Genomic DNA, 23,834 nt, shown 5'->3' with positions numbered 1-23,834 from the left:
GTGGGACTTTGGTTATTTCAGAGTTTTTGTTCAGATTCGCCACTAAGCGAAAGACAGTGGACCAGGATCTTCCATATTAATAATAATAATAATAATAATAACAATACATTGGATTTCTAAGCACCTTTCTAACACTCAAGGACGCTGTACAATAGTTTTAACAAGACAAAACAGGGAATGAAAACAAGACACAAGAAATAAAACAAAACAAAGAGAGCGGTACGGTTACAGAAAAGAATAAAACTAAGAAAAAAACAAGTGCAGTGCAATCAAACGGGATAACCTAATTGGAATAGATGAGTTTTGATTCTGGATTTGAACAATGGGAGAGAGTCTGTGTTTCGCACGTCCGGTAGGAGTGAGTTCCAGAGTGGTGAGGCAGGCAGAAGGTACAGAGAGGTACACAGTGTATTCTGCATAGTAAAATAACTGCTTTTGTCAATAGAGTCTGGTGGCTTTGAAGAGGGGATAGATAATAGCTTCAGTTCCCCTTCAGAAAGGGCTGTCTGACGGCAAGGTAAAGTGGGGAAAATATTCTAAATATAGCGTAAACTTGAACTGATATCGATGTTTTTAAGAGGTCCTTTATTTACATTACTAAAATACATTTATCTGATGCGCCTGTCCACTGCAGTGCATTGCTTAGTGTCTGTGTCGGTACTGCTGCCTGCTTCTCCAAGCTGGGGGTGTGCTGACTGGCTTCTACTGTGGGTAATACATGGACTATGTACCTGATTCAACCCATCATTAAAAAAAATCTAAACCATCCCTTTAACTGAACTTCAGTCTGGCACACTTTTAAATATATTTTACTGAAAGAGAAGTGAAAAGAAGAACGCCTGAAAAAAACGGCAGACAGTGTATATGATGATGAAGATGTTATACCTTGCGCTCTGACAGACTGTGTGATCACCACGGGCATCCGGACCTGGCCACCTACAGCGCCTGCTATCTTTATACCCTGAGGAAGACAAATAGAGATGATATACTTTAGTGTAGAATTTCAAAGAATGAAACAATTCATAAGGAAGAGGGGGGATTAAAAAGTATAAAAGTTATGCGCTCTTACTCCATCCCTGAGAGGAGTTGTTCGGAGGGAAAATCAACTTTTGCTCCACTTGCAGGCTAAGTTAGCTGCATGCAATGATCCAGCCAAGCTGGCCGAGAGCCACTTGAGTTTTGTGTACTGATTTATATTCCATTGTAAGATATTAAAAATGTGTGCATCAGTAACACAGGATGGATGTAGAATAGACAGAAGAATAATGAATTCTCCAATGGCGATCCCAACACACTGTACTGAGAATGTGGACATCAGTTAGGAGGATGGATTTCTGTCACTGTGCATGACCTACATTTCCTTGCATTTCCAGATAAGACAAAGGCAATAAGAAGTCAAGACCGCAGTGAAAAAGTAGTTTAGCAGAAAGAGAAGTAGTAGTGGTAGAAGAAGAAGGAGCAGGGGGGTGGGGGCTGTGCTGGGCTATTAGAGTCACTTCCTTCCTTGGTAGCAGCCAAAGGCCCAGCCTCAGGCTCAGCCATCCATTCCTACCAGTTTGCTTCTTGCTGCATATTTTTTAGCCTTGTTTTCCATTCCCTGACACATGCTATATTACTGTTCAAGCTACTGAAAAAAGACAGAGGCCATTTTTCCCAGAGATCCACTGCAGGGGCTTGTGAGAGTGGGAGGAAAAGGGAAAAAAATACATTCAGCACAGGCAGAGATAGCTAGCACCTCTGGCCAGCTGGCGACACAGTTAACAGGAAAAAAAAAGTCAGGTAGAAACTTTTGAGGTTAAAAGGGAAGACACTGAAACTGAACTCAGTGCTCGTCTTTCTGTTCAAAATTACTTTATCTACTTCTCAACAAAGTCGATGTTAATATTGATATCAAACGTGAGGTGTCATCATAATTACTGTAAAGTAATGATAAATATGTCACATACAGTACTACTGGTTGTACTGGTAGTTTAGCTGTAAATATTGCTGTTTATTCAGTGTAAGTCAAGTGATTGCACAGATTTTCCATGAATACTAATTCAGAAAAACAGATTTTAATAAGGATGTGTCTGCCAATCATCTTTCAATGGCCTTGATCGTTTAAAGTAATCATACTAATATTTCAAAATGAGTGTCAACACCAAACACATTTGACTAATGCAAGTGGTGTGCTGTGCACACTCTGCAGCTTATCTGTAATCAACGGTGCTGTAGTGTTGGAAGTAAAATATGGATACACTTGAGTATCCTGATATTATTTTTTGTGATACTGTATCGATTCTCAAAAACATTGTATTGATTTTTAATTCATGAAATAATAATTTTGATCCCACTGTTGCGATTGCGTAGAAAAGTGAACTTTCTTTTACTCAGAATGTATACATATGAAAGTGTGTTGTTGATATTAATACATTTTTCCATAAAATTATCTTAAATAGATGCAATATATTGAATCCTAACATCGCATCATGGCATGTATCGTTATTGCCAGATTTTTGTATTGTAGACTATGAGTGTACAGTTTATTTTATCATGTATATTTTACTTTGTTCTTTTCTCAGGAGTTCTGATGTTGATATATTACTATAACAGGGTTGAAAATGTAACTGTTAAATATTAATACACATATAACCCTACATGTAATAAAGGCTATACATTTATACAGCTACACACACTGATGCAGTGAAGAATAACCTGCTATGCAGTGATGAGTGATTCATTCACCATCCATTCACCTAATACTGTATACCATTTACCCCAAGGAGGTTTAGGTCCAGCAACTTTATTTGGCCCGCGGTGTTATCTTTAAAAAATAAATCTAAATTAAGAAATTTCATAAGAACTTCTGCTATCTCCGGTTACAGTATATATACCTTTAAAAAATGTAATTTAATTTTGAATTTCACTATATATAACTGTATATCCTTGTGCAGTGCAGAAGAAACCTTAAAAAATATAACTAAACATCTATAGACTTTAAGTTACAATTGCTGCACTTTACAAGACATTTATTACATTAAGAATTTTCCTAAATGTAACCCGTACTGCTTGGGAAAGAGAGGATTTTTTAGCCTAATTCAACTAGCTGTCTGGTTTCAGACTGTTGATGTGCCAGAGGCGATCATTTACTAATGTTTTGTGTGATAGCTTATGTTGGTGTTTTATGCATGTGTGTGTGCGTGAGAGAGAGAGAGATGGAGAGAGACCAGAGGCATGTTCTGGACATAGACTGCGGCCGCCACATTGCTTTAAAATTGACCCGGGGCTGACCTAGTTACCTCGCTTCACCCTTCAACGGTTAACGGGTAGAGGGAGGGACGGAGGGAGATGAGAGAGAGCGATGCGGGGGTAGATACAGTGAGAGAAACTGTTGGAATGAGATGGAGAGAGAGCAGAGGATGGAAAAGAGGAAAAGAGAGAAAGTAAGAGAGAGGGAAAAAAATAAGTGAGGAAAATGGTGAGAGAGAGTAGAGCGAGAGAGAAGGAAGGAGGGGGGAAGTGAGGGAAAGAGAGAGAGACAAATAAAATGTTAAAGAGAAAGATAGAACCCTCTAGCTCGTCCACCTCTCTGCCTGGACATGACCAGTCGAGTCTGACCTCGATTGACCCGTCCATAGACTGTCTGTGCTCCATGTGAACACATTTTCACTGTGCGTGTGCACACACACTTACAGTGTACACACACACACGCGCACACACACACACGGTAACAGATGCTGCTGTAAGTTGAGTGAGGCTGTCTGTGTCTAGTGCTGGACCCTGCAGGTTACCTGGCCTTACTTCAGCTGTATTCCCACACTATTACTGGATGAACTGCTCACAACCTCGCAGGGAAGTACTTGTCCTGTAGCCGGGGGATAGGCTGACTAAAAAGATCTTTAACTGGGATACGGCGCACAATTATCCTTGGTCCAAAGATCTTGCCGCAGTGTTTTATTTTTTGGACTTACATTTCCTTTTCAAGGACAATTTCAGGGACATTCCTGCGTTAAAATGTGCAAAAACGACTAAAGCTATGTCATATATTTTGTTGAGCTGTGTCCTTAAATGACCCCAAATCAACAAAAATTTGTAATTTCAATAAAGTAGCAGTGCATTTCATTTTTTTTTACCCTATATGTAATTTTAAATCATACAATATCACATATATGATATTTCAATATCAATCCAGCTTACTCTGATGTGCTACTTTGACAAGTGTTTCATTCCAGCCACAAAGCTGATGTGTATGGTAACGTTACAACACAACAGCAATGTTCAGCATGCTCATTGAGTTATTTTTAGTTGATTGTTTTGGCCTCAGTTACAGTGCTGAACTGCCCCATGAATAAATTCCACACTCATCTAATGTCGACTCATTTAATGGTAAGTAAGCAAGATAACATTAACATACTTTCAGGCTCTTTCATTAAAATAAACTGAAATGACATGAATAAATGTTACATACAGGACCTCGTCAAAGCTCTGTTATATTTTTGATTGTGAAAATTGTCAAACTGTGCGTTTATAATGGCATTATCTTTTTATCATACTTAATAGAGAGTCAGTAATGGCTAGCCTAAAACGAATAAATAAAAGGTATTTGTATTGCCTTGTGAAAATGTAAATGTGGCTGCTCCTTGGACACATACTTCTAATCAGCTGTCAAAAGTCTTGGCAAAACAATAACAAACAATAATCATCAAGGTGCCTTTGAGCAAAGTGCTTGGCCGCCATCTGCTCTGATCAACAGCCAGTACTGTAGTACAGTTTGGTCACACTGAGCATCTCATAGTGTGAATATGTCAGTGTGCAATAGAAAAATATAGATTTTTCAGAAGACATAAAATGTTTCTGTGTAGAGTTTGTATGATCTTGCTGTTTTTGCACTGAAATCTATCCTGGTCATACTACGATGGTGTGCATATCGTAAAGTGTTAAGCCCACATAGTACTCTCATAAAACTAACATAAAAATTCTGTTAAACTCTGTGTGACTCCTCAGTGAGTCTGTGAGTTGGGTGCGACTCTAACTCACTGGTGGCTGTGTGACTCCCAGTCATGGCACGCACTGTGACACACACACACACACACACACACACACACACACACACACACACACACACACACACACATACACACACACCACCCGTGCACGTCTGCACGTCTGCATCCATCAAATTCTAGCCCTTGTCTATTAAATGTAGGAATATTGTGTGTAAATATTTGTCACATCTATTACCTGACCTCTAAGGCGATCTCCATCCTCACACAAATACACATTTCTCCACACATTGTACTCAACTACAATATGTTTTATTGTAATTTGTAAGTCACTATAAGTCACTTTGGACTTTAATTCCATTTAAAAATGAACTGTAAATGTGTGTGCACTGGAGTCTGTTGCGTCTGCTCCGCTGCATACATACCGTGCCAGCTGCATGTCCGAGCGTCCCAGCGGGCAGCGCACTGGCACCCGTAGTGATGCTGACGCTGTTAGGGTGGCGTATCCGGACAGCTGGCCCAGCCACGATGGCAGGAGGGGGGCCGCCGGGTGCTGGTTTGACTCCCTGCTGCGGGGACGGGGTCGGGGACTGCTGACTATTCAGCAAAGATAGCCTCAGGGCCGGGAGGCTCTTCTGTTGACGGGCAGAGAGAGGCCAGAGTTTATAGTCAAAGAGCAAAACAGACATGCATGAGAGGATAGCATACACAGCTGCAAAACAAATACTGCTGTGGTCACTGGCTAATTTAGCACAATGTTATCCAAAAGTTAAAGAAACACATGCTGAGACATGTTTATTACAAAATGAATCATGTGATTTTTATAAATTGTAAAAGAACATATACTTTGACAATTACACAGTTTAATTTGATTTCATTAAAATGAACCTGCAGTATGTCTAATATTGCACACACTACACATGAAACATGGCCATTAGCCATTTCTGATAACGCACAGTCACTGCTGATCTGAGGAGCTGATGCTGCTCCATACAGACTATTCCAGGCAGATTTTTGACGTAAACGACCTAACATTGCATGACAACATGTGTTTGTGGCCGGGTTGGGCGGTCGGCCGCCTTGATGTGACGCTCATCACGGTTGGCTGAAGAAACCTGGTGGCTACTGGCAGGGACGGCTGCGGGGGCCACTGTCACACACAGTCAGAAGTCAGGCCAGAGGGGTGTGTGTGTCTGTGTGTGTATCATTTTACTGTCAGGTCTGGCCATCACTGGCCTTGGTGCCAGGGAAAGGATTACTTTAGGGGGTCACTTTGGGGAAATACAAGAGAGCACCAGCTTAGGGAGCCACATTAAGGGGAGATTTAAGGGTCAGGCTAAGGAATTCAGGAAGCAATTTGATTTTAGGGGTCAATTTAGAGCTAAGGGGCCAAGTGAACTGTTAATGTAGAGCTCCAGAAAAGAGGAGTCCTTTATGAGACCGTTGTAGGTGGTAAGATTAGGGTGAAGTGTTCAGTAGCCAGTTTGAAAGACCACTTTTGAGGAGAAATTTAGAAATTACATTTGGAGCAATGAAGGCCATTCAAAGCTGCTTGTTTAGAGGGGTTAGAGTGAGGGAACAAGTCCAGGGAACAATTGCCTCAGTCCGTGTACAAGGCAGTTTAAAAGTTTAGAGAGAAGGTTAAAAAGAAGGTTTACAAGCAATAAGCACACCTTGAGAAAGGGCACCAGGTAAGGCTGTGGAGACGACTTGAGCTCAGTCTGCAGCCGGCTGGTGAACTCTTCCGGTTCAATCTTCGCATCCTGTTGGGTAAAGTACAAAAAACACTTTATAAGAGAGCCCGGACAGTAAGTTTTAAGCACTCAACTGTGTATAAGATGAAAATTCATGATGGAGCAAAAAGGGTTTCGAAAGAGTTTCATGCTGCCATCTACAGGTTTAAAATATTCAATACAACAATACATTAAAGAGTCAACTTTGGCTTACGCCTACATATATTTTAAACTGCAAAGAAATGAAATGAAAACACTTTTTTTTACGATACTGTCTGATGTGTAGAAAAAGTTGCACCTGACAACTAAACTCCCAGTTCAAATTTAACAGCAAAATATTTGGAACGACTTCTTCGTAGAAAATGCTGAAAAATGTGACTTGAGTATTTAGTATTTACATTTTCTTAAAGGGGAACCCCACCTTCATTAACTACACACGCACATGTCCTAAAGAGAGCCGTTTGTTTGTTGTTTTTTGAAACTCACCAGCAGGTCCTGAACCAGAGACTTGACGTTCTTGGAGGTCTCGGGGGACGGAGAGTTGTGAGATGCCAGTTTGATAAGTGTGGCCAGGAAATTCTTACACTTCTTGACATTCTCTTGCATTTCCTGTAGAAGTCAGGAAAACAATTATTTACCTTCTGTGCAAAGTAAAAAAAAAAAAGAAAACTGGCAGCTTGAGGTACAAATTGCTTACTACTTAGAGATATTAATCCAGGATTAGTGGTAAAGTAGGATCAGAATTTGACGTTAAAAGAAAGGTGTACAAGGAAGAGACCTTGTATTTAAGCTGCATGTCTTTTAATAATACTAAAAAGAGATGCTACGGAATAAAAATCACTTGGACTGATAAAGAAGCTGACGAGCGTCAGTCATAAATCAGAGCGGAGTGAACGCTGCCCAGTCATCTTTGTAGCCAAATGAGACGTGGCACCTGTCCACTCAAACTGCCAGAGGCAACAAACTGTAAACTGGCCTGAATATATGGAGGTGTGTGATTCTGTATCTCTGTGTGGATTATGGTAACCTGCATCTATGATTGTTTGAATGTGTACCAGTATATACATGTATGTATGATGGCTCTGTGCCTTAATGTCTGTATGTCCTTGGTTTGGGATGCACTTGTGTGAATGTATGAGTGCGAACGTGTGGGCATGTGTGAGACTCTTGGTGCATGGCCAGCTGTGTGAGGCGGTGAGGCTGGGGGTCCGGGGCTGAGCTTGTGACACAGCCAGCCTGCTGGCAGCTGTGACAGTGCCTGCGCCCTTGAGGGTGGCATGTGGGCGTTGGATGGAGGAGGGGGGGGGGGGCTGAGAGAACGGACCTGGGACACGACAGGACCTCCGGGGTTCGCGGTGATGCCCGTCTGCGGAGGCTGCACTGGCTGGGAGGCAGGCTGGGCCGGGGCCTGGGGGGCCATAACCACGGGGGTCTGCTGCGGAGCCGTCACTGCCACGGCCGGCGCCACGGGGCCCTTCTGGAAGAGCAAGGAAGAGACAGAGAGATAAACAGGACGTGACGCCTCGCTCGCAGCAAGGCCACAGAGAACAGGAGGCAGGCGCCACAGCGCTCCTGTCACATCTGGTGTCCTGACTTCGGTGGACATCGCTTAACAGACAAGGAGGAGGAAGGGGAGGTGGTGAGGAGCTAGAGGCTGGAAAAAGACGGGAAGCTACCACAGCTTTTCTTAACAGTCACCTATCTGATAAAGGAAGCCTCCTATCAAGATCTGTCACTGGTAATTCCAGGCATGTGTGGCCTATTGTCTGCTTTCTCATGATGATATGTGGTGACTAGAAAATATCTCACATCCAAAACACAATTTTGCTCAACAGATGAAGTGCCTTCAGCAGTCTCTCACTCTAAAGCCCTCATCACCTCTTTCCAAACTCTGGGGGCCTGTTCACACTTGGCAATATAATACATCATATGTGATGCAATGGTAACTGGACAGTTCTAAATACAGGTGTGAATGCACCCAAAATGCATAGAGGACACGTTAGGATCACTCAGTCAACATATGGATGGCGGGCACATGTTCCTCCACATATGTGATGTGTATGTGAGGTGTAGTGTGAGAATGATTAATGAAAATATCAAAAACCTGTTTAATGTAATTGATTATTTCAACTTATTTCACTATTATTCGCAGTATTAGAGGGAATAATCCCTTTTGCATCATTACACTATTTTCCATTGGAAAACATTTATTAAAGTGATCATGATGTGATTTTTGCAAGTTTCTGTACCAAAAAGATTTTTTGTCAAAGTGGCTGTACACAGAATTCAAACACTTTGACTACCAGCACATGGCTCTCAACATGGCAGTGGTTGAGCTGGTGGCTAGCAGCTAACTTTGCTAAGGCCATCACAAACAGAGCTGAAAACAGCAACAGAGAGGACAGAGGAGACGGTGTAACCTGAGGGGGAACCGGTGGGTGGCCGTTATACTACCATTACAACACAGTGGGCCAGAAGTACATACATAGTTTACAATAATTATAGTTGTTTACTGCTTTATTAATCTTCTCAGTGCCCCTTTAACCCATTGAAGCCTGGAAAGCAGATACGTCGTTTTGTAGTATTTGTATAAGCTCTCAAATACTTTTTGAATTTAATTTCTATCTGCTACAGAGGCTGAAAAATCTATTATTTAGTAGAAGCGTTGACACTTCTGTTGAATTTCCAGAAAAACTTCAGGTTTTAGGGGCTTATTTTAAAATTGTCCAGAGGTTTTACAGGCGTTTTAGGCGTCAATGGGTTAAGTCTGTAGAATGCATACTGTAGGCTGGGACATCTATAGCACCACAATACGTAATTTGCCTTTAACAAATGTTGCACATCCTGTATAAATATTGCACTATTCCATATTGCAATTTCGATCACATTATGATAGACTATTCTGGCCAAAATACATGCCTATCAGCACTGAAGGGCTGCCTAGTTAATGTGTATATAATGAGAAATACCTCAAACACATGTGGAAAAAGGTTTTAAAGTCTGAAGCTGAGAAAAGTTCCCATGGAACCACAGCAATCCTCGCCTCTGAGCACTATACAGTATACCCCAGTTTAATGTTGACCCAAAGATCACAGCTTCTCCTCAAAGCTTCTGTATTCAAATATGAGCAGGGATATTAAAATTGCACTGCATCTCAGCTAGGTCTAGATGTAATATGGATACACAATATTAGGATAGAAAAGACTGAGTCTAATCAGATCCTCCAGAGCCTCAGTTCCTCAGACATGGGATAGTTCAACTTAAAATATTATCTCCACCAGTGCACAGGAGAGGATGTTATGATGAGTAGCCAGGGCAGCAATAGCCTGCAGCTATACTTGTTGCAGTTGGTGGAAATCAGTTATTATTCCCATTGTTCTCTGCAAACAAATAGCTTGCTTCCAAGATTTTGGTTCATTACTGCATCTTAGAATATCAAATGATTTCATCCCACTGTGAAAAAGTCAGGATAATTAAAAACCTTGACAAAAAATGGAATATAATTGCGATTATAAGATGTGATTTTCCAGAAAACAGGTCTCAGTCTTTTTAGCCCCACCCAGATTCTCCACCTTGGTCCCCCACTTACTGTATAGCCTCTAGACTACCACTGAGTTACAACACTATTTCTTGGCATCGCTCATCAAGGATGCTTAAGGAAGAAAACACAAGGCAGAAGAAAAACAGTCGAGTAAGGAAGGGTTATCTCACTGGGCGGAGTGCAGGACAGGAGGAGGAAGAGGAGGAAGAAGAGGAAGAGGAGGAGGTCTGGAGGGCAGGGCTGGAAGGAGTGGGAGAAGGAGACGGGACCATCTTGGCTGGGGTCAAAGGACACTGCCTGGTGGTCTGAGAGGTCACAGGAGACTGCAGGGAAGAAAGAGAGTCACACAAAGAGGCAGAGAGAAGAAACAGGGAAACAGAGAGCATAAAGATATCAAAGAACGTGAGAGAGGAAGAGGAAACTAGGGGTGATGAATGAATACAAGGCCCCTGAAAAGATACAAAGAAAGAAAAACAGCAAAGGTGAATCTGTGTCAGTTTCAGAGGTGACTGAAAAAGTGAAGAGGTAGTGAATGGAGGGCAGAGAAAAGACTGGGACAGCATGAGAAAGAAGAAAAGAGCAGTAGCGTGCCTTGCAGACTGATGAGTAAAGGTCATGACAGCAGGAAAGAATAAAGAAGGTGGCAGCATGTTGGTGGTGTTGAAGACTGAAACGGAGAAGAAGTATGTTTGGTAAGGTTGCAGCGGGTCATGGTGTCACACTGCTGGAGTCTCATAGCAGGCAGGGAGGGACGTGTGTCCACAGAACCAACAATACCAATGGCATTTACCTACACAGAACCTAATTCATTAACCTAGCGTTTGTGAATGGGAAAATTCTGATAATTGCTTTCTTGGTGTAAAAAACTGGAAACCAAAGTCTAAATTGGTGGAAATTATTTGACTTCTAGTACAATCAGACCAGCAGGTTACAGTACATGAGAAACTTGGTGGTTTGGTTTGGTTTGGATTGGATTGGCTGTGAACACACACAAGACCACTACTTCTTGGCTAAATGCTGCAGCTAAAAAGTTTTACATTTTCTTAATTTAATTGTCAACAAAGTGTTGCAGGAATTAGTCCTAAAACCTGGAAATGAGTTACATTTTTAAAATGTTTTTTTTGACAAGATGCCTGAAATAAGGCCTGTGATAAACACAACAATAAAAAAGATTTTCACATCTTGTTCCTCAACATAAAATACAATAGTAAACACCTCACTCGTTTAGATTTTTTTGGAAGCTTCTATATGTCTTAAAAAAGGCAGTTGCTAGCAAGAGGCAAAATGAGACTACAGAGGTTGTCATGGAAATGTATGTTATAGCCAGGTTAGTGGTAGTGACACTGAAGTAATGTGACCATGCCGTAATTTGTTTATAGCCTAACGTTAGCTTTTTACTCCTGGCAATTGCATTAATGCTTCAAAAATCATAAAAGTGGTGTTCATTTTTACGTCTAAATATGATAAACCTTTGTTTACCACACAGCTAATTTTCTGCTCTAATCCAAAATTGATTTCTTCTGGGTTGGCCTTCAAAAATACATTATCCCTGTAATACTTTATATTCATGTTATTTAAGGCATCAGCATTTACAAGCTTTTACTATGAAATGCAGACAGGACATGATTAGTTTATAGAAGGTGTTTCTTGAACTTATTATTTGTCCAGTGAGAAACTGGATGATCTAACTGCTATTTGTTTTCATGAAACAGACACAAAACTAAATGGAAAGACTAATACCACTATGAAAGAGATTAGCATAAGAAGCCATCTACAAAGACTCATAACCACCTGATATCCTCATATCCTGATGCAGTCTAGGATGAGTGACTTGACTTGGATATTACAGCAAAGGTCCCTCTGTGTGTGTGTGTGTGTGTGTGTGTGTGTGTGTGTGTGTGTGTGTGTGTGCTGGAGTCAGAGCAGACCCACACCAGCTGCATCCCGCTCCATAATCAACACGTCTACAAATTCAGCCCTGCCACTTCCACTCTGCCAGATTGTAATCTTTACATCAGTTAATCTACGCTCCCAGCCTTTCTGCCTGCATATATCTAGTTATCCTGTTGTTGCCTGTTATTTGAAGTCTAATGCTTTTTCTCCCCTGCCTGCTCTGCCACTTGTCCCTGTCTCCTGGTGCTCATCATGTCAGCCCTGCTTCCCTGCCCTGGACCCCTACTCAGCTACCTCAGATCCAACTCCAGACTGCCTACCTTGGCCCCAAACCTTGGTTCCTGGTTTCCAGTCACCAGCCCCAGCATAAGCCTCAGCTACCAGCCGGATCTTTTCCTGGGCTGCAACTTTTCTTCCCCATGCCTTTCAATAATGATAATTATTTACCTTACACCTGGCCACTTGTCTGAAACTGCACTTCAGTTCACCTGACCAGCCCAGCGTAACAAAAACAACCAAATTCAACTTTTTTTTTTTTTTTATCCCACAATTTTGTAACCCATTTTATTCATCGCCCTGTTTGTCCTATCATGATCCTGGGCGCTACCTCGTCCCTGTCGGTCTGGGGAGAGCCCTGAACTTGCCACATGCTTCCTCCGATTCATGTGGAGTTAGCAGACCGCTTCTTGTCACCTGACAGGGGGAGATTCCCCGGTAGGACTTATCGCGTGGGAGGATCACGTTATTCCCACCGGTTCCTCTCCCCTCCATCAGGCGCCCCGACCGACCAGAGGGAGGCACTATAGCGACCAGGATCAATGCATGTTTTTGTGAGAGGTCCCTGTAAGGCGATCCTCGGGGGACACGGGGAGAACATGCAAACTCCACACAGAAAGGAACCAAATTCAACTTTGTTACTGCCTTATTGCACTTATATCCAGCCTTGCCACCACTGAAGCTTGATGCTCCAGTGATGTTTTAGTTTTTCTCCAGGAGAATCTCCTTTACCTCTGGCAACCATATTCATGCTGTCTATTTAAAAGTGCAGTAATTCATGAAAGTTACGAACTTTACATAGCAGATTTAACAAAAAAAAACTGATTAGAAGGTAATTACTTAAGTACCTATTGTGAAAGTGAAGGAAAGAGAGATACAACCATACATTCAGTACAAACAGATCATACAGGACATATACATAGAAAATAGGTGCTTATATTCTTCTACATGCACAGTTAGACGCTGTTGAACAGATTTTTTTTTAATATTGTATTGATGGCACTTTAGCACAATGGATTTGAAATATTAACTGGCAGGTTGGAGTACTTACATTTAGCTTTAGTTTGAGGATGTTTACATACATTCCCCAGTTATACACATTCCCCCAGTTACAGAGAAATAAAAGTCACCAGACAATAGGTTGCACAAACATTTCTTAGTTTCTTTTGTTTAACTGTGAGTACCAATATGTCTATTATTGGGTCCAAAAAAAAAAAAAAATCTGTATCCTGTACAGCATATACAAAGAAAAGCATATGCAGTATGTGGAATGGGTACACTGTGTTTTCCAGTAGTGTACTGTGGGGCTGGGTATTGCTTAAATTACAATATGTGACGCAGATACAATAAAGTCCTTTATTTGATACTATTTTTTTTCTACTTACTGGATACTCATCATTTGGATGGAAGCATTCAGTGTAGTAAAATGCCACCACCTCTCCTCCCCATGCAAATTATTTTTACCCAAATACATTACACGCTGAACTACCAGCTCAGTCAAATAAACCACGCTCGACTTCCCTGCACCAGACTGTATGGGTTGTAGCTGCTGTGGTAGTGGGCCAATCACACATCGTAAAAATAAAAAAACAATTTGTGGTGATTGGCCTGGCTGTGAACAAAACAATATTAAAATTCTTTTTTTTATAGATGTGGGTACAAAAAGCCTCATTAGCAGGTGTCAGTGGACTGGAGAAGTTTGGTTCTAACTTGGCACTGGATTAAACTGACTGTACCTTAAAGTTATCAAATATACTGAATCATGAGATATGTATTCAAAGTAGCTTGCAAATGTGTGGAATATAGTCCGAGCATAGTGGAGTATGGTTCTATAAAGACTGAGCAAACAATAATAGTCAACAACAAGGACTTGGAAACATTTTTCAAATTTTTTTTTTTTTAAATTAAATAGGTGTGTGCTTAAATTTGTCATAACTCTGGTTTGTTTATTAGCATATTAAAAGGCACAAGAGAAAATGTGACAGCTTGGCAGTGAATGCCAACTGCCACAAAACCACGGTGATGCCCGGTGGCTCATCCAACACACAGACACACAACGAGACAAACACACAGACACTCATACACACTTCCTGGCTGCTATCCTGTCTATGGGCCAAGACAACCCGAGAGGGCCTCTGCCCCGACCTCTGGCACACAGCCTTCCATTCACAGGCGGGCCAAATCATTCACACACACACGCTGCACGAGCGCTAACACACAGACACAGAGACCGCACACACTCAAGCGCAGGATAAACTGCACTTGTCTTGCACACAAATGAAAATACACAAACAGACACACAACCGTGCCAAGGACAGAGGGAAAGAGGCAAAGAGCGTCGAGGAGAAGAAGTAGGATAGAAAGAGGAGGAGGGAGTTTCCCCTCCGCTAAAAGTTTTGTACGATCCAAAAGAATGTAGTGAGGAGTCGGGGGAAGTGGGTGTATGAGGGGAGAGGGGATGGGGGTGGTAAGAGCCACGGGGTGCATCCCACCGCCAGCTATGCCTCTCTCTTGCTCACTCTCTCTCCCTCTCACACACGCAGACAGACACACACAAACACACTCGAGAACCAAAGCCTTGTTAGCTTTTTAAAATAATCAGGCAGTTGGATGATGAATGATTTAACAGGTATGGAAGGAAGGAAGCTCAGGATGCCTTCCGTTTCTCCCCTCAGGGTCATGGGAAGAGTGACAGGCCGACAGAGGGGTTGAGCTCTGGGAATAAACACCATTCCCTTTCATTTCCCTGCTACTGCTTTTCCTGTCGAGATGGCAACGCCGCGGCCTGCTAATTTGTCATCAGTGTGACTGTGAGAGGCGATGACAATCTGCGACTCTCTTTTGTGAGGGGTTCATATCAGGATGGATTCAGGTACGAGTGCAGAGGCAGGAGGGGGCCGTTGTTGTGTAACCAAAGTGGACTTCTGTCTCTGAGGCCAGTGGGCTACTGTGGGGTCTGGGGGATACTATGTACATAGGGTGTATCACCATGAAGATGTCTATAATTCTAAAACTCTGAGGGTGGCATTTTCCATTAACCCATTGACGCCTAAAATGCCTGTAAAACCTCTGGGCGATTTTAAAGTAACCCCCTAAAACCTGAAGTTTTTCTGGAAATTCAACAGAAGTGTCAACGCTTCTACTAAATAATAGATTTTTCAGCCTCTGTAGCAGATAGAAATGAAATTCAAAAAGTATTTGAGAGCTTATACAAATACTACAAAACGACGTAAATGCTTTCCAGGCTTCAATGGGTTAATACAGAAATCTCAGTGAAAGGCCTCTGACAGCTTGGTCTGTATTGTAGCAGTACGACCTGAGAACATTAAACTACATACTGAACAGAAGAGTTTATATTAACACTGCTGCTGTATGTTGATCTTTATACCAAACACAGTGAATACATTTGCTACTGTAGGCTGTATTTCCTGGACTTGTATTGACTGATCTGATACTGCTAATGCCACATAATATGCATGTCTTTTTTTGCATTCACAGATACAGGTTAAAATGCTCAGAATAGTGGTATAACACAGACTGCATACGTCTTACTGTAGCCCTGAGTGCAAAATGTTTGAGGAGCAGAAAACAGCTTAATTCATAAGTGAAAGCAGAAGTGGAAACAAAGAGGAAAGTTAAACCAAACTGAATAGGACAATGAAATGCTGCCCTCTAGTGTCAGTCTTTTGTCCTCACAGTTAGTGATATTATGAACTGGCACCAATGACCTTTAGAGAGCCTCTTTAATGCAGCCTTGAGAGGTCAGATCAAACAATGTGTAGTGGCTCATTTGTTTTTTTTTACATCGCATTGAGCATTTATGTTTAATATGAAAACACATTTATCTCTCAAGCACTTGGTATTAGTGTTTTTTTCTGTCCATAATCTGACTATAACCTAGAGTTATTTAGAAGCCACTGTTATTCCATTACTTGTTATTAGAATACTTTCTAATTATGAGCTTCTAAATGTAAATGTATATGTAAGCACTTAAAGTAAAATGTGAGTGTTTTTAACAGTAGTGAGTGTCAGACAGATTAGATGATCACAGGGCAGTATTTAGGTCTTGAGGACACAATACCGAGTTGTAACATCAAATTAACATCAAATAGTGCCAAGAAATGCCAAAAATGTCCTCACAGTTGGCCAGTTACTGTTGACATTCTAAAAACGTAAAGGCATAGTTCAGACACGCTATATTCAAGTGGGGGCTGTACGAGGTACTTATCCATAATCAGTATATTACCTATAGTAGATAGAGGCACGCCCTCAAAGAAGGGTTGGAGAAGTTTGACATTTTAAAAGGTTAGTTTGGATTCACCAAAGTCACAGAATAAGACAAACAAACTATGCATTTGAGGAAGTGACAGACCAGTACTCCTGTGTTGTTTAAGGTCAGAGCATATTACAGCTTCAGTTCCCGCAGTGCAAACCTAAACAGGGCTGTCTGATGGTAAGGTGGGACAAGGCAAATATTCTGAATATAGCATAAAGCTAAACTTATATTTATTTTTTGGGGGGTGGGCCTTTTTGATAGTTGGCTAAAATATGCTTTGGTGGTGCCCCCGTCTCAGCGGTAGGTTACATTACTAGGATTCTCTGCCAGTATTCTACCCTGCTTTGTACATAATACACTGATTATGGATAAGTAATAAATATGAACTATCCATTGAACCAAAGTCAACATTGAGTTTTAAGACTTTAAGATTTTTGGGCATGTAAGCCAATTTGGGTTTGGGAATATCTAATTCTAGCATTTTATAGACCAAACATTGATCCATTTTAACAAGAAAATAATCAGTAGATAAAGTAAAAGGGAAAGTGAAAAAAAGTATTTTATATAATAATAAGATTTGAAGGGAATCAAATGCATTTGAAACACATCAGTTTAATATGCCTTGATGGCAAATTCATTTTTAAGTCAGATAATTTTTCAATGTGATCTAATCAGCCCCTCTGATATGTCAGTGTTATATGTTCTGAGGTGAATAAGTAAGACAGTATTAGTTAAGAAGACGTTCTAATCAGAAGAAATATTTATCTGTGCCATTCAGCCATCATACTGGATACTTGCAGAGAAACTGTTAGAGACAAACTATCAAGTAATAATCTCATTATCAAAGCCAATTAAGTTCCAAAGGTGTGTGGACCCAGCAGCACAAGCTCAGATTTCTGCATGAATGATGTATCCACAGGTGATAATAAGCAAATTCCAATTAATGATTCAGTGGCTCGTTAAATTTTGATGAGAGGACCCCATGGAGTCATTAAGGAGCCTTGAGACATTAATTCACCTATTAATCTCAGTTTAATCTATACGTAAAATAATCAAGAATATCCATTCATTATAATTACATGGTTAAACATATTAATCACATCCCAATTAGGGTGTAGAGCTAAGCTGTTCACTTAATGAGGTGCTGCCCACCCAATATCAGCTGTATGAGCTCACACATAATTAGATCAAAGTTTCTACAGTTTAATCAGTTGAATGTGTTTGACAAAGGACACCACTTGTGGCATTAACATTGACAGAAATTCTGCAGAGCACAAAAGACAGAAACACACAGGAAATATACCTGTAAGCTGTCACACTTTTAGTAATGGCAGCTCTCATACAAGGAGGTCTAAGGTTGATACATTGTGTAAAATAGATGTGTAAAGAACCAAACTGCTGCTTGCCAGACTTTAAGTATATTGCTAAAATATAACATGAAATGAAGCAGTATAGTGTGATTGGTTTTGACTTATCTATTTATTTCTAATTGGAGTCTGTAGCGTCAACGTCAGTTCTGAGGTCAGTGCCTTAGTCACGGGCAATAACAGGAGTATACTTAAAAGCTAATATGCATTTTATTGGTTTAGGTCAGATCATGGCACTTTTGTTGGGTTATGTTGAAGTGATTTACCAGCAGAGCTGTACAGGTGGAGTGGTTGTTAAGATAAAGGGTTTTTTTCTAAGTTTAAAATGACACAGCTGCATTTCTAAAAGTGGTTGGTATAAAATATACGGTGGGTTTGAAATTGTGCACTAAGGCAGTAGTTCTCAACCTTTTTGAGTCGCGACCCCAAATTTAACATGCATGTTGTACGTGACCCCCACTCACTGAACACAATCTCACACGCACAGTTCAGATCACCCAAAAAAGACACAAAATGACCAAAGAAAAGACACAAATTGACCAAAAAAGACACAAAATGACCAAAGAAAAAGACACAAAATGACCAAAAAAGACACAAAATGACCCAAAAAAGAAACAAAATGACCAAAAAAGACACAAAGTGACCAAAAAAGACACAAATTGACCACAAAATGATCAAAAAAAGACACAAAATGACCAAAAAAGACACAAAATGACAAAAAAAAAAAACCCACAATGACCAAAAAAAGACATTAAGTGACCAAAAAGACTAAAACACATTAACACATGAACTTTAACACAGTGGAGACAGAGCTGACTTCCAAAATGATTTGGCGACCCCCAGAAATCATCTCGCGACCCCAATTGGGGTCCCGACCCCAAGGTTGAGAAAAGCTGCACTAGGGTACTGTATACTACATACTCAGTCTGTATGTATTGCATACTGCCCTTTGAATTAACCATTATGTATGCTATTACCAGCATACTGTTCACAATAAAGCACACCCATGCATTGTCTTCTCTACATCACATTCATGGTCACAGTGTAGGAGACTTTGTCCTGTGCTGTGGATGATGTATTGTATGTATTAACTTTAGTGTTGGACTACTGTCTGTAAAGTAAATAACCACTCGGAGAGATTAAACATTTTTTGCCAATTCACCAACTATGGAAATATTAAAGTGATGGACATATTCATGGCTTAAAGTAAAGAAAAATCTTTTGGCTGAAATTGTATTCGTGCTACAGCCAAGTCACATGCAGGGTGTGAAACATGTTCCAGGTTAAGTTACTTGACACCTGCTTAAGAAATACTAATGCATAAGAATTCAGCACCAAATGTAGCCGTCACATTTAAATGCTCAACCAATAATGTTTTACAGGAGGAGGATTTTGGAACAGCTGTTCTATTGCATCTTGCATTTTTTTGTCCTTTCAATGTAAACGTATTCCCTCCTACATCTGCGTCTGTATATATGTCTAATCATGTTGAATGATTAAGTTTCTTTTTCTTAAAATAACTTTCTGTGTCTCTTTATATCTCAATGTACATCCATGTATTACCCAATATACACTTTGTATATTAACACTACGCAAGAGTATTACACCTTATTGTACATTCCACTTTCACACACAACCTCATTTGGCCATAATTGAAAAATCTACTTAATCTCCCACTATACAAATACATACTTGCTTCGGGCACTGCACTAGTTACGATAACTGAAGTTTCAGAGCCGATTCCTCACTTTGACATTGCAGCGGCCTGGCTTTTATTCATTAATTTCCGACCAACCAAAACATGTGTGAACACCCGGAATATAAACAGTAATGGTGTGCTACCTTAAAGAGACAGTGTCCCTATAACGTAGCATTAGAGAAGCATTTATAGCTGAGTAAATTACACAGTATGGTGACTTATGTCCAGTGTCCACTACAATTCGTCACATGTGATCATATAAGGTACGATGGCAAGTTGCCGCTGCTCGGCGCTGTCTGCGGTGCTGAACTGGGTGACGGCCGAGACATAGACAGTGGAGATTTTTCTCTTAAGAACATTCACTTATATGCAAACAAAGACTGAAACGATATAGATTTTCGGAGGGTCTCTCTCCATTTATTTAGTCCATAGTTAGGCCAAGACGAAAGTCGAAAGTTGACCATAAATGTTTCCATTTTGTACGCTGGAAAACCAGTTTGATACTAATGAGAGATTAAAGAGACTGCCGCACTAGCTGTTTTGGTTGCTTAGTAACGGCAGGAAGTCCAAAGCAGCTCGTACAAAGAGATGAAAGCGGAGTGCTATAGAATTGTGATAAGGAATTGGACGTCATAGCCGTGGTATACGGGATTTAAACAGGCGGCAATCTCCGTGTCTGAGCATGGAGGCAAACCAGGAAGTGCCTTAAGCTGCATTCTATCGAAAATTCCAAGAGGGGGTTCTAAGTTTGGCTGCAAAAAAAATCTGTCCATTCATTTCAGTGCAAAATGAGAAAACTTCTCACTTAATTTATTCCCTCAGAATTATTTTTAGGACAACACTATGGTCTCAATTACTAGTAAAATTTCTTCAAGACAATTTGATGTTAATAGTTCTAATAATGGCCCCATTTAGAAGTAAGTAGAAGATAAAGAATCGTATGATTTGGGGCGAGAAGCAGAGCAATGCGTATCCATGGCAACGTGTCAATAAAGTTATATATAAAGTTATATAGATATAAAAAAGGGCGTTTAGCGGTTTGGTCTCATAACTTGGACCCTTTCACACTGTATTTTCACTTAATGACAGTTTATTTGAAAGTTGTATTCAGTAAAAATGTCTTGTTCAGCGTTTGGCTGGACTAACAGACACTTTAAGTTGCTGTTCATTTTTCTGAGGTAAGTAACATACATTTTGTTTAGTTTTTCTGCTAGCCAAAACTCAAATCACAGTTAATGCTCCAGTTAATGCTAACATGAATTAGCAGCTGCTTTGCTCAGTCAGGTTGAGATGTAAAGAGGCGTGTAGTCAGTGATCAGATCCCTCTCGCTCCTCCACAGTCCAGATATGGTCTGCTCCCCATATCGGAAACAAGATGGCGACGAGTGTAACGATGAACTCGATGCTTCCAACGGGCAGTTCACAAACCAATGGGTGACGTCACGGTCACTACGTCCATTATTTATAAACAGTCTATGGATTTAAACCATGGCTAACAACCTCAACATTGCTTGATTCGAGCCATGCATTTTTTTTTTATGTTCCTAAATGGATTATTAGCAGAACTTGTTATAATTTTATCCATCTGCCTCAAAGTCCACCACTGAACAGCGTGAAGAGCTGCAATGCATTTTGGGGGTTGAGTATGTCCCATAGGCTCAATTTAAAATTCACCTAATATGTAGTTAGAACGAACTAAACTCTCCATTTAATATCATACTTGGTATAAACAGTATGTTAGTATGTGCTTTTGAACACATTCTTTGTATCTTACTCACATTTTTTTAATGCAAAGCAACACACAGTTGCTATACAGAAATATATAATATAATATAATCATTATTTGCATTTATGAGACAGATCTCTGATGAATTCAATATGTTTGAACTGAAACTAAAATTCAATACTATTATATTCCAATTAAAAAGTAATTTATCTGTTTATTAGACCTAATTTCAGCACCAGGATCCGTCCATAGTCCTACAGTGTCAAGCTTAAACACGGTGTCCCTTAAGCTTCAGTTTTCAGCACATTCCATATATTGCTAACATGACACTGCCAGATGGGTTGTTACACAGTTGCACAAGAATCCAGCCACTGTGCGAGGTGGATATATTGTCAGTGTCCAGTGAGAACCACGTATCTCCAAAGGGTCGGATTCTCCTGAGTTAAGGAAAACTGTTTCTTTTTTGTAGCCTTCTGACAATGTATTTTTCACTTTTCTTTTTGCCCCGATCATGATATTGAGCATCTAGCAGGCTGAGGAAAACACCATAGAGTACAGTAAAGAAGGTATCTATATTTATTTGCATGGATAATATAAATCATATAAATATGCTCAGTTTTGCCCCAAAAATGATCCTTCAGATCTGCTCAGGAAATCTAGTAATGTATAACATCAGTAAGATAAATTCCCCAGCCAATAAAAAAACATTTAATCCTTCAGTTTATCTAAAAAATTCTAAATAATTAAGTAAGAAGACACATGATTTTCACAAGCAGTAAAAATGTTTCCCCCGAGATACAGAAATCTATGTCCACAGGAAAAACCCCGACCCCAAATAACCCGAGCTTGTTGTAACTGTGCTGCCTAAATATATATATATATATTTTTTTTAAATGTATGTGACTCCATATATAGGAACAAAGCATGCAGGACAGGGATATATTTTTTTTCTTATAAGAAAATACTTTCAGGGTTTTCTATTGGCTAAACACAGAAAGTTAACATATAAATTATTGGCTCAGAACTCCAGAATCTGAGTTGAGCCGTGTATTTTGTTTGTGTGTTAATTGTATTGTCTACAAAAAGCAGAATTTTATTCCTGATGCTTTGTTTGTTTAGGTTACACCAGAATAACCAGTCTAATCATGTCTGGCCTGTTTTTGTCAGATGTGATTACGTTGCTGATGTTCAAGCTGCGTGGAATTCACTTGTAAATGTTCTGTATTCTGTATAAAATGCCTATATTAATATAAAATCATATCAATCACGATAAAGATAGTACAAATTTGTTACAAATAGCTTTTTTTCCTACTACCCCACTATTGTTGCTGTCAGTTTTGTTCTTCTCAGATTTTCTATTTTCTTAATTGTGAAAAAATAAAAATAAAATAGTAACAGAGAACAGACAGACGGATAATAACAGATAGATCATTAAAGATAACCCTAGATCTAATTCAGGAAGCAAGCATTGAACACGGATGTGTTCTTACCCACATAAAAATTGTTAAAAGTTAAGATTAAATCTCTGCATGAGAATGTTTAATGAACAAAGTGTGTGATGTATAGTACAGGCCAAAAGTTTGGACACACCTTCTCATTCAATGTTTTTCCTTTATTTTCATGACTATTGACATTGTAAATTCATCAAAACTATTAATGAACACATGTGGAATTATGTACTTAACAAAAAAGTGTGAAATAACTGAAAACATGTCTTATATTCTAGTAAGCAAAGGGTGGCTACTTTGAGGAATCTAAAATACAAGACATGTTTTCAGTTATTTCACACTTTTTTTGTTAAGTACATAATTCCATATGTGTTCATTCATAGTTTTGATGCATTCAGTGAGAATCTACAATGTAAATAGTCATGAAAATAAAGAAAACGCATTGAATGAGAAGGTGTGTCCAAACTTTTGGCCTGTACTGTATGAGGATGGACAAATCAAATGACTCATTGTGTACCCTGATAAATGCCAACACTAAATTATGTGTATTTAATATCACAGCTCCTTGGCCTGTCTCACCTCTCCTCCTCTTGTTCTTGTCTAGCTGTAAAGAAACAATATGGTGCAGTAACACTGTGTGTTGTGGCCATACTAGTGAAAGCCTACAGGTGGCAGCTACCATGTGGGTTCTGAGTCTCACCTGAGGAGTTGTTACTCGGAAGGATGCTCCTGTTGTGGGGGTGGCAGGTCGTGGAGAGATGTTGTTTTGGGCCTGAGCCTGAGCTTGAGCCTGAGCTTGAGCCAAGGCCTGCTGAGGAACCATCACCAGCTGGCCCAGCTCTGTGCGTACCAACACCATCCCTGAAGAATCACAGCGAACACTCATTACAAGA

At 40.1% G+C, this 23,834-nt stretch overlaps 1 protein-coding gene across 1 annotated transcript in view; it reads right to left on the bottom strand.

Moving 5' to 3' along the window:
* Positions 1 to 23,834, bottom strand: part of LOC131985481 (transcription initiation factor TFIID subunit 4-like) — a 102,017-nt gene that overhangs the window by 72,567 nt on the left and 5,616 nt on the right. The window contains exons 2-7 of the mRNA XM_059350617.1: positions 23,642 to 23,802; positions 8,040 to 8,192; positions 7,202 to 7,324; positions 6,656 to 6,745; positions 5,408 to 5,617; positions 886 to 961 (exon numbers count right to left, since the gene is read on the bottom strand). Of these exons, the coding sequence (XP_059206600.1) occupies positions 886 to 961; positions 5,408 to 5,617; positions 6,656 to 6,745; positions 7,202 to 7,324; positions 8,040 to 8,192; positions 23,642 to 23,802 (813 nt within the window). The remainder of the gene's footprint in view (positions 1 to 885; positions 962 to 5,407; positions 5,618 to 6,655; positions 6,746 to 7,201; positions 7,325 to 8,039; positions 8,193 to 23,641; positions 23,803 to 23,834) is intronic.

This window comes from Centropristis striata, chromosome 2 (assembly GCF_030273125.1).
Source record: "Centropristis striata isolate RG_2023a ecotype Rhode Island chromosome 2, C.striata_1.0, whole genome shotgun sequence".
Classification (NCBI taxonomy): domain Eukaryota; kingdom Metazoa; phylum Chordata; class Actinopteri; order Perciformes; family Serranidae; genus Centropristis; species Centropristis striata.
This window is presented reverse-complemented; position numbering and strand designations above follow the sequence as displayed.